This window comes from Capricornis sumatraensis, chromosome 19, assembly GCF_032405125.1.
Source record: "Capricornis sumatraensis isolate serow.1 chromosome 19, serow.2, whole genome shotgun sequence".
NCBI lineage: Eukaryota > Metazoa > Chordata > Mammalia > Artiodactyla > Bovidae > Capricornis > Capricornis sumatraensis.
Window position 1 is genome coordinate 41085805 of NC_091087.1, and position 12007 is coordinate 41097811.

The window sequence follows — 12007 nt, forward strand, 5'->3', positions numbered from 1 at the left end:
ATGTTGACTTCCTAGTGATGAGAAGTGGACATTTCATCAGGGCTTCGAAGTAGGTCACACCTGTATGCTGGGGGAGAAGGGCTGCCTCCGAAGAGCCCCCAGGACCCTGGGGGTTTGTGGTGTAGAACTCAGAGGAAGGCTGCATGTGGACAAATAGTCCTGAAGGCCCTTGTCCAGCTTCTGCTTGCTGCCAGGGAGAGAAGAAGGTCACTTGGGCTTCTCCCTTCTGGGTCCTTGAGGCCAGGCTCTATATTTACTGCATTCACCGGCCTACACTCACTGGACCACAGCACCCCCTGCTCTGAGAACTTCTATGACACCCTTGGTCTGCTCCATCAGTACCACACTTTCTTCCTGGCATTCAAATTCTGTCCAGGTGGCTCCAGCCTTATGACTACCATCACACTCCTGTGTAACATAAGCCTGTCATCATTTCCACCCTCATACCTTTGCTGTTCTGCGCAGCTGCAGGCCATCTCCTCTCCCACTCTGCTTTTGAAGCTCAGCATACTCCACTCCTCCTCCAGGACCATCACAGCCTGTACTGATTCCTTTTGTCTTGAAATACCACCGACAACGACGGCCCCATTTCTGAGCTCCTTAGCACATCTTACATCTCTAAGTGTCTTACTCGTTTACAAACATTCATCAAGCAGAAACTGTGACATGCCCCCAAACTTTTAAATTCTCTTTGCCCAGTTCCACAAACATTTAGCTCTAGCAGTACTGAACTTGCCACTTTTTCTCCAAAAGTTATATATATATATATATATATTTTTTTTTTTTTTTTTTCACGCTTCCATGTCTTTTCTCATGGTGTTTCCTCTACATCAATGCTTTTACTTATCTTGTTGGGCTTGAAACACTCCTAGTTGCCTTGATGATCCATATCAAATATCCCTTCCAGGTGATTCCCTGATCCCCCCAAGCTGGCTCTAGTGCTTTTTCCAGCACTTTTTAAGCCCCTGAGCTTCCTGCTGTCATGGCACTGATCACAAAGGATGTGACTGTTAGTTACTTGTCAGCTTCTCACATTAGAGAGTGAATTCTGTGAAGAGAGGACTCAGATGGGACCAGCAGCTGAGCAGGTAGTCAGCATCTCTATGGAAAAAATGGGCCCTAACTTGGGCACTGCTCCTTGCCAGCTGGTGGGCCATGTGGATCTCCCCACTGGAACCTTAGTATCCCCTCTCTCAAACTGAATCTCTGTGGTCCAGACCCAAGAGATGCCAGGTAGGTGCGGGAAGTCCTGCGCATGGGAACACCCACCTGAAGTGTACATAGCAGAAGAAGCCTACAGTCTGGATGAGGAGGAAGAACAGGAAGATGCCAGGCTGCAGGCACGAGGAAACCCTTGGGGACCTGCCAGGTGAGCGAGGGTCCTTGGCTGCTGCTCTCTGAAAAGAGATGTTCTAAGATCTTAGATCAGCTTCTTACTCAGAAGGAGGGAAGGGACCTAGAATCTGGACCACTGTGGGGTTTTGTTTCCCTCTCTCAGTGTTGGGGTACCCTGGCTGTCATCCAGGGAACTCGGAGAGGGGGTAGGGTAGAAAGCTGCCTCCCCACCCCAGCTCCTATGTCCCTATTTGTGGGAACAGCCAGGAGGGCCTGGGACCTGGGATCTTCAAGGGGCCGAAGGCTCTAGAGATAAGTGAGAGAGAGATACAGAGCAAAAGACAAGGTGATGGAGAGGGCGAGGAAAAGAGCAAGATGGAGGAGGGCACAGGAGAGAGCAGACTTCACCACCAAGCTTTGAATGATCTTGGCCACAGCCCATTCCCATTTATCTTCTGGTCCTTGTGGGAGTTGGACCAAGTGATCTCCAGGGCCCTGCTGGTACTGACAGTCTGTGGGAATCTCCAGAGAGCAGAGAAGGCAGAGAGAAGATGCAGTCCGTGTGCCTGCATGCCCGTGTGCACGCACACACAGACACGGACACAGGTGTGCCTGCCAGGAGTCCCGGGGGAGGGGCAAAGGCAGGAGGGGCTTGGGGCGGTGGAAGTGCTAGAGGGAGGCTGAGCCGCGTGGTCCTCGCTCCTGTCCCTCTCACCGCTGGGCCCTGCAGGTCCTTCTGCAGGAGGCTCAGGATCTGGGCCAGCTCTGAGAAATGGTGCTTGGTGCCCACAGGCAGGTAGAAGACCTGGGCTCTTGAGGCCATGTGAGCAGCTGCATCTCTGGTACAGAGTGGAAACCAAGGGAGAGAACCCATTATCCCTTCTGATTGCACCCAAAGTACCTGATCATGGATTTCCCATAATCCTCAAAGGCAGCACCTGGGCGAGGAACCAGGCACCACCCATAAGGCCCCTTTTGGGGACTGGTGGTCTTCCCCCCAACCCAGAGCTTCTCCTTGAGACACTTTAGCTCAGAGAAGCATCTCCCTTAAGCTGTCCATCCCAACCCCAGGGTCCCTGGGCTCTGCCTTCCATCCCTGGCCCTCAGGGATTTATTATCCTCTTCTTCCTCATGTCCCCAGCCCCAGGGAATCTAGACGTAGGGAGAAGGGCTAGGGTTAGGGTGCAGCCACAGTATGCAGCCTGAAGCCCCTCTCCTCCCATGGATGGCATCAAGGTGACCCCCTGCCCCTAGGGCTCCATGGGTAACTCCAGAGGCCTGGGCCTAGAGTGGGATGCTGAGGGGCCGGAGGTGGGTAAAATGAAGTCAGGGACTGCCCATCCCCCAGCTGGGCCTGCTTTTGGTTGTGTTCCCTCCAAGAACCCCCTCAAAATGTACCCTCCTTCCAGAAGCTATCACTGAAGGAAGGCTCAATTTTACTAACCCTCCCTGGGGTGAGAATGTCTCAGGGAGTTGCGTTTAAACCAGGAGTTTCAAAACTTTAAACTTGATTCAGTTAAATTCAGCTCAGTTCAACAAACCTAACTCTGCCCCTAGCCCCTCCCTGTTTTCCAGGCTTTGTGCTTGCTGCTCAGGAGATGATGAAAAGTATTAAAGGACTGATGAGGGGGTCTTCAGGCAGAGAAGCAAGTTGGCGGGTGGGCACTCCTCTTCCCTCTCCCTCAGGATCCTCCTCTCCTGGTGCCCTTACCTCATCTCTTGCAGGTCTTGCAGCAGAGTCCGCTGTCCATGGAGTAGGGCACTGACCTTGGTTGAGTCCTGCAGGGGTAGCAGCCTCTTCTCTAGGGCCCAGGGCACAGCCCCTCTTCTTAGAGTTCACCTTCCCCAGGGATTTGCAGCCGTCTTCCTTCTAGAGGCCTCACTCCATTACCTGGGCCCTCATTTTGGATACACTAGGTTTATCTGACCCTTTGCATCGGGGCTTCTGATTTTCCGCTCCTCCCAAACCATTCTCCCTGAGAAGTCCCCTTTCCCCCTCCCTCCTCATCCCCACCCCAACCGAGGTCCCAGCCAGTCAGCTCCCAGAGCTTGAGCTGCCATCTTGCCCAGTGGCCTGGAGAGGGAGCCACCTCTCTCAGGGGTGGGTGGAGCCTGGCAGGGGAAGTCCTGGGCCTGGTGGTAGGACCAGGGAGACATGGCCTTGGAGGACCTGGTCCCTTCCCTCTGCCCTATTCCAGCAGCCCAGGTTCAGCTGCTCTGCCCTGAGGATACGGTTCAAACCTCGAGCTACCAGAGCCCAGCTCACAGGAGCCGCTGGCCTCTTCTGCTCGGCATCTAACATCTTGACTGAGCTCAGCTCTCAGGCCCCAGGCTGGGTCTGCCACGGGACGTGATTCCCTGGGGGAGAAGCCAGGATGGCAGTGGAGGGGAAACAAGGATTCTGGTGCATCTGAGCATTAAGCAAGCGTATGTGAATCAGATCACGTGTGGAGCTACATGCAAATAAGCACCCAGTCTATTTTTGTCACTTGTCTAGAGATCCGCATCTAAATACCTGGCAACTCCTTTCCCCAGCCCCAGCCATGGGCTCTGTGGGCCTTTGCTTGTGCCAAGACCCCCAACCCCCACCTCACTCCCCCGCCTGGCAGATCCATGCCACACTGCCACCTGCAGCATTTCACCCCTGCCCTCCTTTCCCTCCAGGGCTTCCCAGGTGGCACTAGTGGTAAAGAACACACCTGCCAATGCAAAAGAGATGCGAGTTCGATCCCTGGGTTAGGAAGGTCTAGAGAAGGGCATGGCAACCCACTCCAGTATTCTTGCCCCATGGCCAGAGGAGCCTGGTGGGATACAGTCCCTGGGGCCACAAAGAGTCAGACACGACTGAAGTGACTAGGCACGCATGCACACACTCGTATCTCTCCAGACTTGGGGGAGACAAGTTCCTGGGTAGAGTGCTTGCCCCTCTTTCTGGACAGAGAGAGCTCACTGGTGTCATCAGATCCGGTGCCTATGGAGCTCGGCTTTGCCGGGCCTGTAGGCAGACCCTTGGGTGCTCGAGGGGCCACTCACCCAGCCTCCCTCAGGCCTGATCTGGCCTGGGGACCCCAGCTGCTGCTTCCATTGCCGCTCAGCCTGTGCCAAGTGCTTGGAGAGGCCCTGGAGGGCCTGCAGGATCTGGCTGTGTCTGTGCAGTGTCTCCTCCAGGCCGGAGCTTTGTTCCCCTGGGGATCGGGGCAGAGTGGAGACAGCCAGGCCACTGGGGTGGGCAACAGAGCCTGTCTTTTGAAGCCGCCTTGGAGGGGCAGAAACGTGTGGCTTCTGCCTCCAAGACTCTCCCCTGAAAAGATGTGTCTGGGTGGTGGGGCAGAGCCTGCTTAGGTACAGCCTCCTCAGGCGCCCCCCTTCCCGCTGGTTAAAGGGCTCTTGGTTTGAAGGGAAGAGGATACTGTGACCCTCAATCGAGTCTCTGGCCCACCTGCCTATTCCCTGGGTCCCTACCATCTTCCTGGACTCCATAGTTCAGCTTTGGAGTCATGTCTTCCTTGGTGCCCAGGCCCAGCGTTGCCCGCAGCCCTTCCAGCTGCTTCGCCAGGCGGAGCTGCTCCATCTCCAGGAAGGGCTGTGAGGGAGGCTGGAGAAAGAAGACACAAACTTTGGCCCCAAACCCAGAGGCGGGCCAGAGGAATCTTCCCACAGGGCCTCCCTCAAGCCCTGTCCCCTCCCTGACCAGTCACCCTGGCATAGGCCCAGTCCTCCCAGCCCTGCTGTACCTCCGCCGCACTCACACACACTCACACCCACACACACACTCTCACACACACACCGAGTTCTCCCTCAGCTCAGACACCAGGCCCAGTCCTCCCAGCCCTGCTGCACTGCCGATCTTTACACCCGTCTCTGCCACTGTGGCCCAGACCGCAGCAGCGCCCTCAGGCCTTTGTCTCTGCCACTCCCTCTGTTCCTTCAGGCTCATCTTTGCCATGCTGTCTTCCTGCTCCCCTGGCTGGTTAGGACCCCTCGGTGTTCCCACAGCTCCTTGAGGACAGGGCCTGGCTCTGGGTCACCTCTGGCCCCCAGCACTTCCCAGCACAAGGCTTGGCCTGAGTAGAGCTCCGCAAGCAGGTAGAGAGAAGGGTTGGAATGACCGGTCTGACAGCTGGACATGAGCAGAGCATCCGCGGAGGGGAGGGGAGGGATAACTGGGCTGCTTCTCCCCCAGCCCTCCCCCCAGGGAAGGCCCAGGTTCAGCATTACCTCTGGAGCCGGTTCCCACAGACTGAAGGTCAGGAAGGACAGGACGTCGTGGTCATCTAGAAAGCAGGGCAGCGAAGGGAAGGGAACTCACTCCCTCAGCCCTCACCCCCGGCCTCCATTATGTTCCAGGCAGGCAAGAGATCTGGGTGACTGAGCAGCTCTGACCCTCATCTTGCCTCTCTTCATAGGAAAGGTGTGAGGATCAGATAAGCAGACAGGTGGGCTGTGAGGGTTGACTCCAACAGAGAGGAGAGGGGGGCCCCCAGTGGATGGGAAAACTGGTCCTGACTAGAGCCACGGCCACAGGCCGAGCAATACCCTCAGGCCCGGAGCCTGGCTGCTCCTGGCAGAGGAACGACACAGGGGCCGCCGCTGCCTCATGATTCTGACCACGTCACTCTCCTCCTTAGAAACCTGCCATGGCTCCCCAGTGCCTAGCATCTAAACACCGAAGTCCTGGCATTCCAGGACGCCACCTCTGATTGCACCCTGCTCTCCAGCTGAGTTCCTCCACAGGCTCTGTGTTACATCACATCCTTTTGCCCCATTTCCTAGATGTCCCTCATAGCTGCCCCTCTTCCTCTCGCCCCACAGATCCCAGCTAGGGACCCTTGTGGAGCCAACAGTGACATGGAAGTGACTCGTGTTTTACCGCATTTGAGACTTTCATCAACTCTGCAAGGCAGACACGACCTTCCCCGGATGGTAACAGAGGTCCAGAGAGGGTTTGTGGCTTTCCTGGGTCCCACAGTGAGGAACTGGCTGGCCCCACCCTAGTGCTTCTTAGAAGGGGTGTTCAGTGGGCACCGCTCCTCTGCCCAGAAGGCCCTCACCTGCCAGGATACTCGTGGCCGCCGAGACCCCAAAGAAACCTCCAGGGGCCAAAAGCAAGGGCCCCACATCGACACAGACCTCATCTGGGTCGCTGGGAGTGAGGCCGCTGTTCAAGGACACCTGAGGGACAGAGAGGGCATGAGTCCCTCACAGGGGGAGCCCGCTGCTCTCCCCCAGCCCCAGCGGGGGCAGTGTCCCCACCTGACTCACTGGCTCCCTGACCTGGAAGGCGGGCGGGCAGCTTGGAATCAGAGGGACATGGAGGGGCTCGCACACCTGGGCTCGTGCCAGCTCTCCCAGGCATGTGCTGGAGGCAAGTTAAGAGTCTGTGTAGAGAGCAGGGATCCCTATCGGTGTTGCCCGTGTGTGCCAGGGACCGCGTGTGCTGTCACAGGTGTGTCTGTGGGATCGTGGGAATCCATAGAGCTCTGAGCCCTGTAACCTGCACTTCCTGCCCCAGTAGACCCACAAAGGCAGGAGGGACGACTCACACGCAGCCTCTGCCCCCAGTAGGTGATCCGTGCTCTGAAGGGGTACGGCCGGTTCCGGAAGTCCTGGCGGCAGGAGCCCAGCAGCAGGCTGCCTCCATCCCTGTGGGCACTTGGAATCCAGCCGGGCCACACAGGACCCAAGGCCTAACCAGTAGGGGTGGTCCCAGAGGCCGTGCTGCCTAGGCCTGCAGTGCCACCCGCCCCCACTGGTATGGTCTAGCTCCAGCATCCGTTGCTGTATTCTGCTCTCGCACCAGAAGAGAGAGGAGCGGGAAAGTGAGCCTTGCCTGGCAGAATGCTGGGACTTGGAATCCACAGAAGAGGCCGAGGCCCGCCCTGGGACGCTTCCCTAGGGCTCAGCCTGGACCAACAGTGGGATTTCTACCCACAATCCCACAGGCCCACCACCGCCTCCATGCTCTCCCACTGGCTTCCCTCCGGGTACGGCTTCTCTTTCTTCTTTCTGCCACTCTTGACCCATAGCAGGACAGACAGCACGAGACCCATCGTAGCAGCCAAGGACAATATGACCAGCCCGCCTCCCCGCGGGGGTGAAGCAGCTGGTCCAGAGAGTTAGGAGTGCTGAGACATTCTGAGTGTGTCTGGGCTCGTGGACAACACAGAAGCTCTGACGGCAGCGAGCCCGTCACCACCGCCTTCGGCCGAGAGGGGGCAGCACCGAGCAGGGGAAGGGGCCCCGGCGGCGTGTGTTTGCCCTCTGAGCCCCTGTGACCTTGGGCAAGTTGCCTCACCTTTCCAAACCCGAGATCCTCCATCTTTAAAATGAGGATAATAATTGAAACTATCTCATAACATTGTTATGAGGGTTAACCAAGCCATGAGCCTGAAGTGCTTGGCGTAGTGCCTGGAGTACAGTAAGCTCAGGTCATAAATGTTAGCAATTATTCTAATTGTTATGAGCTAAGAGAGATGTGCTAAGAGACACTGATGACCTGGCCCAGCTACTGAGGAGGCATCCTGGCTGCGGAGGGATGGGGAGCCATGTCATTGGAGAGAAAGTGACAGTGCTGGCAGGCGGGCAGGCAGCTGGTGCAGGAAAGGGCGTGGACCCTCCACCGGCAAGTCTGGCTTCAAATCTCAGCTCCGGGCACAGCTGTGTGACCTGGGGCAAATCACTTCTCCTCTCTGGGCTCAACATCTTCACCTGTAATTGGGGCCTAATAATCCCCACTTCTCAAGAGTGTCAAGAGGAGATGATGGGAGTGAAAACACTGACCACAGGCCTCACCCTGCGTCATTTCACTACACCCGCTGCCCTGGGGCTGTTGGGTTCACTGAATTGAGGACTCCGTGGAGTAATTCCCAAGAAGAGCAAGCCAACCCTGGTCCCAGGCCCTGGAGGAGGCTTGGCTGGGACCTAGTGAGAGGAGGGCCCTGGGCAGTGTCATCAGCTCAGATGAGAGGGCACCAAGGACACACTACCCTAGGAGGAGGGCTCTCTGTGTGTGGGCTGCACGGGTACCCACCGAGCTCCTCGCAGCCCAGGAATGAGGCAGGGGCCAATCCAGGTGGACTCTTACCCAAGCGGCTCATAGAGGATGTGTCTGTCTGTGGCCAGCACGTGGATGGCAGGGCTGTTCTGTGTGGGAGGTGACAAGCAGTCTGAGACCCGGGCACAGGGCAGAGGGTGAGGGTGTGGGCGGGACAACGGGCAGGAGACCACCACTCACCTGGGCATCTTGGGCTGAGGAGTCGAAGAAGATCCCAATGCCGTCCCCCAGGTCCAGCGCCCCCAGGACAGGGCCTACCTGGCCCCTGCCCCGGGTGTACCACATGGCCTGTGGGTCCACAGCTGCTCAGCTCAGGGGTCCCTGCAGGACGCTGGAACCCCGGGCTCACCACCAGCTTCTCTGACCCACCCCCTCTGCCGGGCCTTCGTGGGGACCACTCACCATGCCCTGGGCTCCCCGGCGCCCCGGCCCGGTCACCCTCATCTGTATCTCCACCTCCCAGGCAGGGAAGAGGACGGGGGTTGTACTCCAGACAGCGCCACTCCGGTTCCGCATGGATGGGGCCAGCCGTATCTCCTCCAGGCCCGGGATGGCATCTGCGGGCCAGGGCAGCTCAGGGCCTGGGCCCCACCAGCCCCTACTCCCCCATCGCTCTCTCTCACTGGTCTAGGCTGGGCTCCAGAAGGAAGAAGGAGGGAACATCACAGCCAATAGGTAATAAGCTGGCTGGTCAGACAGTGGAATCCACCAGAGAAGTGGGGACTGGGTCTTTGCCAGATGGAGGGAGGGTCAACAAAGTCTCCAGACACACATGGAGTGCTTTACCTGCATTCTCACATAAGCCTCATTGCAAGTCTGTGCAGCTTGCTTTTATAGGGCCCCATTTTATCTTTTGATTATTTATTATACTATTTTTGGCCATATGGCATGGGGGATCTTAGTTCCCCAACCAAGGATCGAACCCATGCCCCAGCAGTGGAAGCTTAGAGTCTTAACCACGGGACCACCAGGAAGTCCCAAGGCCCCATTTTATAGATGAGGAAGCTGAGGCTCAGAAAAATTAAGGAACTAAATGAATGGGAACCCAGCTCCCTCTGATTCCAAAGTACAAGCCATTTCCACCATGAGAGAGATTTGTGTCCAAAGGGAATGGCAACCCACTGCAGTATTCCTGCCTGGAGAATCCCATGGAGAGAAGACCCTGGCGGCTACAGTCCACGGGGTTGCAAAGAGTCAGACATGACTGAGCAAGTGAGCATGGGAACATTGTGTTCTCAGAGGAGGAAAGAGAGGCCTATGAGGGGAAGGACAGCCAGAGACCACGAACGCAGGGGAGCACCCTGAGAGAATAACCAGGCGGAGGGCCAGGGCTCCAGGCTGTGGACACATGGGTATGTCCAGACAGAGGTGAGCCTTCCTGGTGGGGGCACCTAGGGGGCATCTCAAGGTGGGGAAAGCATGAAAGCAGAGGAGGGGACTGGCCGTGGGGATGGAGTGGATGTGAGAATTACCACTGATGTGGGTGAGATGGGGGAGAGGGAAGGAAGGGGCAAGAAACTGAGGCAGGCTTGGCAGGAAACAGAGAAGGGAGGCCAGAGGCCCTGCCCCAGCTGCCTCCACTCCCCTGTGGCCTGCCAGCCTGGAACCTGGCCCAGGGCCCAGACCCTGCCAGCATGTCCTGGAGACTCCTAATCCAGCCTGTTTGCTCAGCAGAGGCCAGAGCTGGGGGCAGGGAGGCTCAGAGGCTGCAAGGCCAGGAGGGCTGGAGCCCTTGGGAGCTACCACCGCCTCTGAAGTGGCATGCAGGAGGCAGAGGTTGCCCACGTCTGCCACACTTCTGCACTGGGCCTCCGGTGGATTGTTCAGGGGACCTCACTGCAGACTGCAGGCTCCTCAAAACTGACTCAGCCCTGTGTCTCTGGGCGGGGCACAGAGGACATGGGGGTGAGCCAGATAAAAGGATGAAAGAGTGAATGGACAGTGAGCATATCTCTGAGTGACCTTGAAGAATGTGCTTCTGCTCCCCCATATGTCCTGGAACACCCTAGACTTGGCATGGCCCAGAACAACGAGTGTGGTCCTACCATCCTGTACCTGAGGCAGGGCCTGCTCTGTGCTACGGGGAGCAGCCTCCTCCTTTGTTTACCTCCTGGGTCTTTGTGAGGGAGAACTGGGCCTAAAACCCTGCTAAGAGGGCCTGTCTTCTTAAAGGGATATTTGCTGTGGTCTTAGGAATGATGCTGTTTTTCAGACATTACATCTCATAGACACAGAAATACACAATGGATCTGCTTTCTCTCTTCGGTTTGGCTGCTAGGAGGCTCTAAACCCGGTTCATGGCTCAACTCTGAAGAGTGGGAAGGCTTCACAGCATATATTTTGGCAGTAAGCCATGTTCTCGGACTCATTTCATGCCTCAGTCCTAACACTGTGTCTCATTCTTCTGGCTTACTCCAAATCTAAATTCCTCTCAGTTGCATAGGTCCATATAAGTCCTCGAAAATCTTTTTAGAACAAGACCGAGTATAATACAGATTGTTTGTAGGTCTGGGTTTGGAAGGCCCTGAATACAACTTACGGGCTAAGATGCTCTTCTGCTTGCTTCTGCCCAACACACACGCACAGGGCAGGGCTGGGGCCCTCTCTGGTGAAACAGCTAGCCACGAGGCTGCCTCCCTCCAGGCTGCCCCAGGCCTCCTGGACAGCCACGGCCTGACGGTGTAGCGCCAGAGGATCGGCTTGTGCTGATCCAAGCTGCCTTGCGTCTGTGAGTCTGAGCCTATTAGCAGGTGTGTGTGTGTGTGCACAGGTCCATGAGGCAGGGTGGTGAAGGGATCTCCAAGGAGAGGCAAGAAGAGAAGGAGAGAGAAGTCCCAGGGCAGAGAAGGGGAGAGGCAGAGAAGAGAAGCTGAGGCGGACGGGTAGGGGTGGGGCTGTGGTGGTGGGGCAGGAGACAGGTCGGCTGGGGAGTGCTGGGGCCCCTGGCATGTCTGCTCCAGGCCTGGCCCAGTCTTGGCAGTGGCTGTACTGGCAGGCCCACTCCCCACCCAGTCACGGCCACCCGGAGCTGGTCAGCCCCTCCCGTGCTCTGAAGAACACTGGGCAAGGCTGGTCCTCACCCGACATTTACCTCCGTGATGGCTCCAGAAGGGTATTCCAACCCCAGGCAATGCCAGCCTCGGTCCTTTGAAGCTGAGCTTGTACTCAAATCTTCGCTGAGGCAGATGGCCCCCCTCAGGGCTCTGGGGGTCCAGGAGTAGGAGGAGCAGAAGGCAGAGCAAGGGATCCAGGCCACGGACCACCCTCATTGCGAAGGGAACTAGTAGCTGGGCCCCAGGGTGGATTTGCAGCTGGGAGGATAGGGAGGGGCTCCTGGGACGGGGCCAGGTGGGGAGGAGCCAGGATGGCTCAGAACCTACCTGGGTTTTTGGCACTGTCCTCTCCCTCCCTCCCCAGCACAGACATCCTGTTCCTTTCAGGCCTGATCTCAGGCCCTGCCCCACCCTTTACCTCCAGCCTGATGAGGCAGCCTGACCTCCTGCCAACCTGAGCTCTGCCCGGCTCCTAGGCTCAGGCCATCCTTCCTCCTTCCTTCTGTCCCCGCGGCTGCACGGCCTCCTCGGGATCACTGGGACGAGCCACCATCAGCAGCTCTGA

General features: G+C 57.4%; 1 protein-coding gene across 1 annotated transcript; it reads right to left on the minus strand.

Moving 5' to 3' along the window:
* Window positions 1–54: 54 nt before the first annotated feature.
* On the minus strand, window positions 55–11658 carry LMAN1L (lectin, mannose binding 1 like). The gene is made up of 14 exons (XM_068990970.1): window positions 11481–11658; window positions 8792–8946; window positions 8570–8677; window positions 8420–8478; window positions 6879–6978; window positions 6387–6507; window positions 5554–5609; window positions 4798–4930; window positions 4369–4520; window positions 3394–3468; window positions 3047–3114; window positions 2051–2174; window positions 1266–1397; window positions 55–180 (listed from the first exon to the last, which is right to left on the minus strand). The coding sequence occupies exons 1-14, from the start codon at window positions 11656–11658 to the stop codon at window positions 55–57; spliced, it is 1587 nt and encodes a 528-aa protein (XP_068847071.1).
* Between the last annotated feature and the right edge of the window lie 349 nt (window positions 11659–12007).

What these genes read in the sequence shown, in the direction of transcription:
- LMAN1L (XM_068990970.1), bottom strand. Translation starts at nt 11,658, where the DNA reads ATGAGGGTGGTCCGTGGCCTGGATCCCTTGCTCTGCCTTCTGCTCCTC. An exon ending in TCAGGCCTGAGGGAGGCTGG is followed by an intron (nt 3,469 to 4,368) that starts GTGAGTGGCCCC and finishes TCCTACCACCAG; the next exon opens with GCCCAGGACTTCCCCTGCCA. An exon ending in CAAGACCTGCAAGAGATGAG is followed by an intron (nt 2,175 to 3,046) that starts GTAAGGGCACCA and finishes ACTCTGTACCAG; the next exon opens with AGATGCAGCTGCTCACATGG.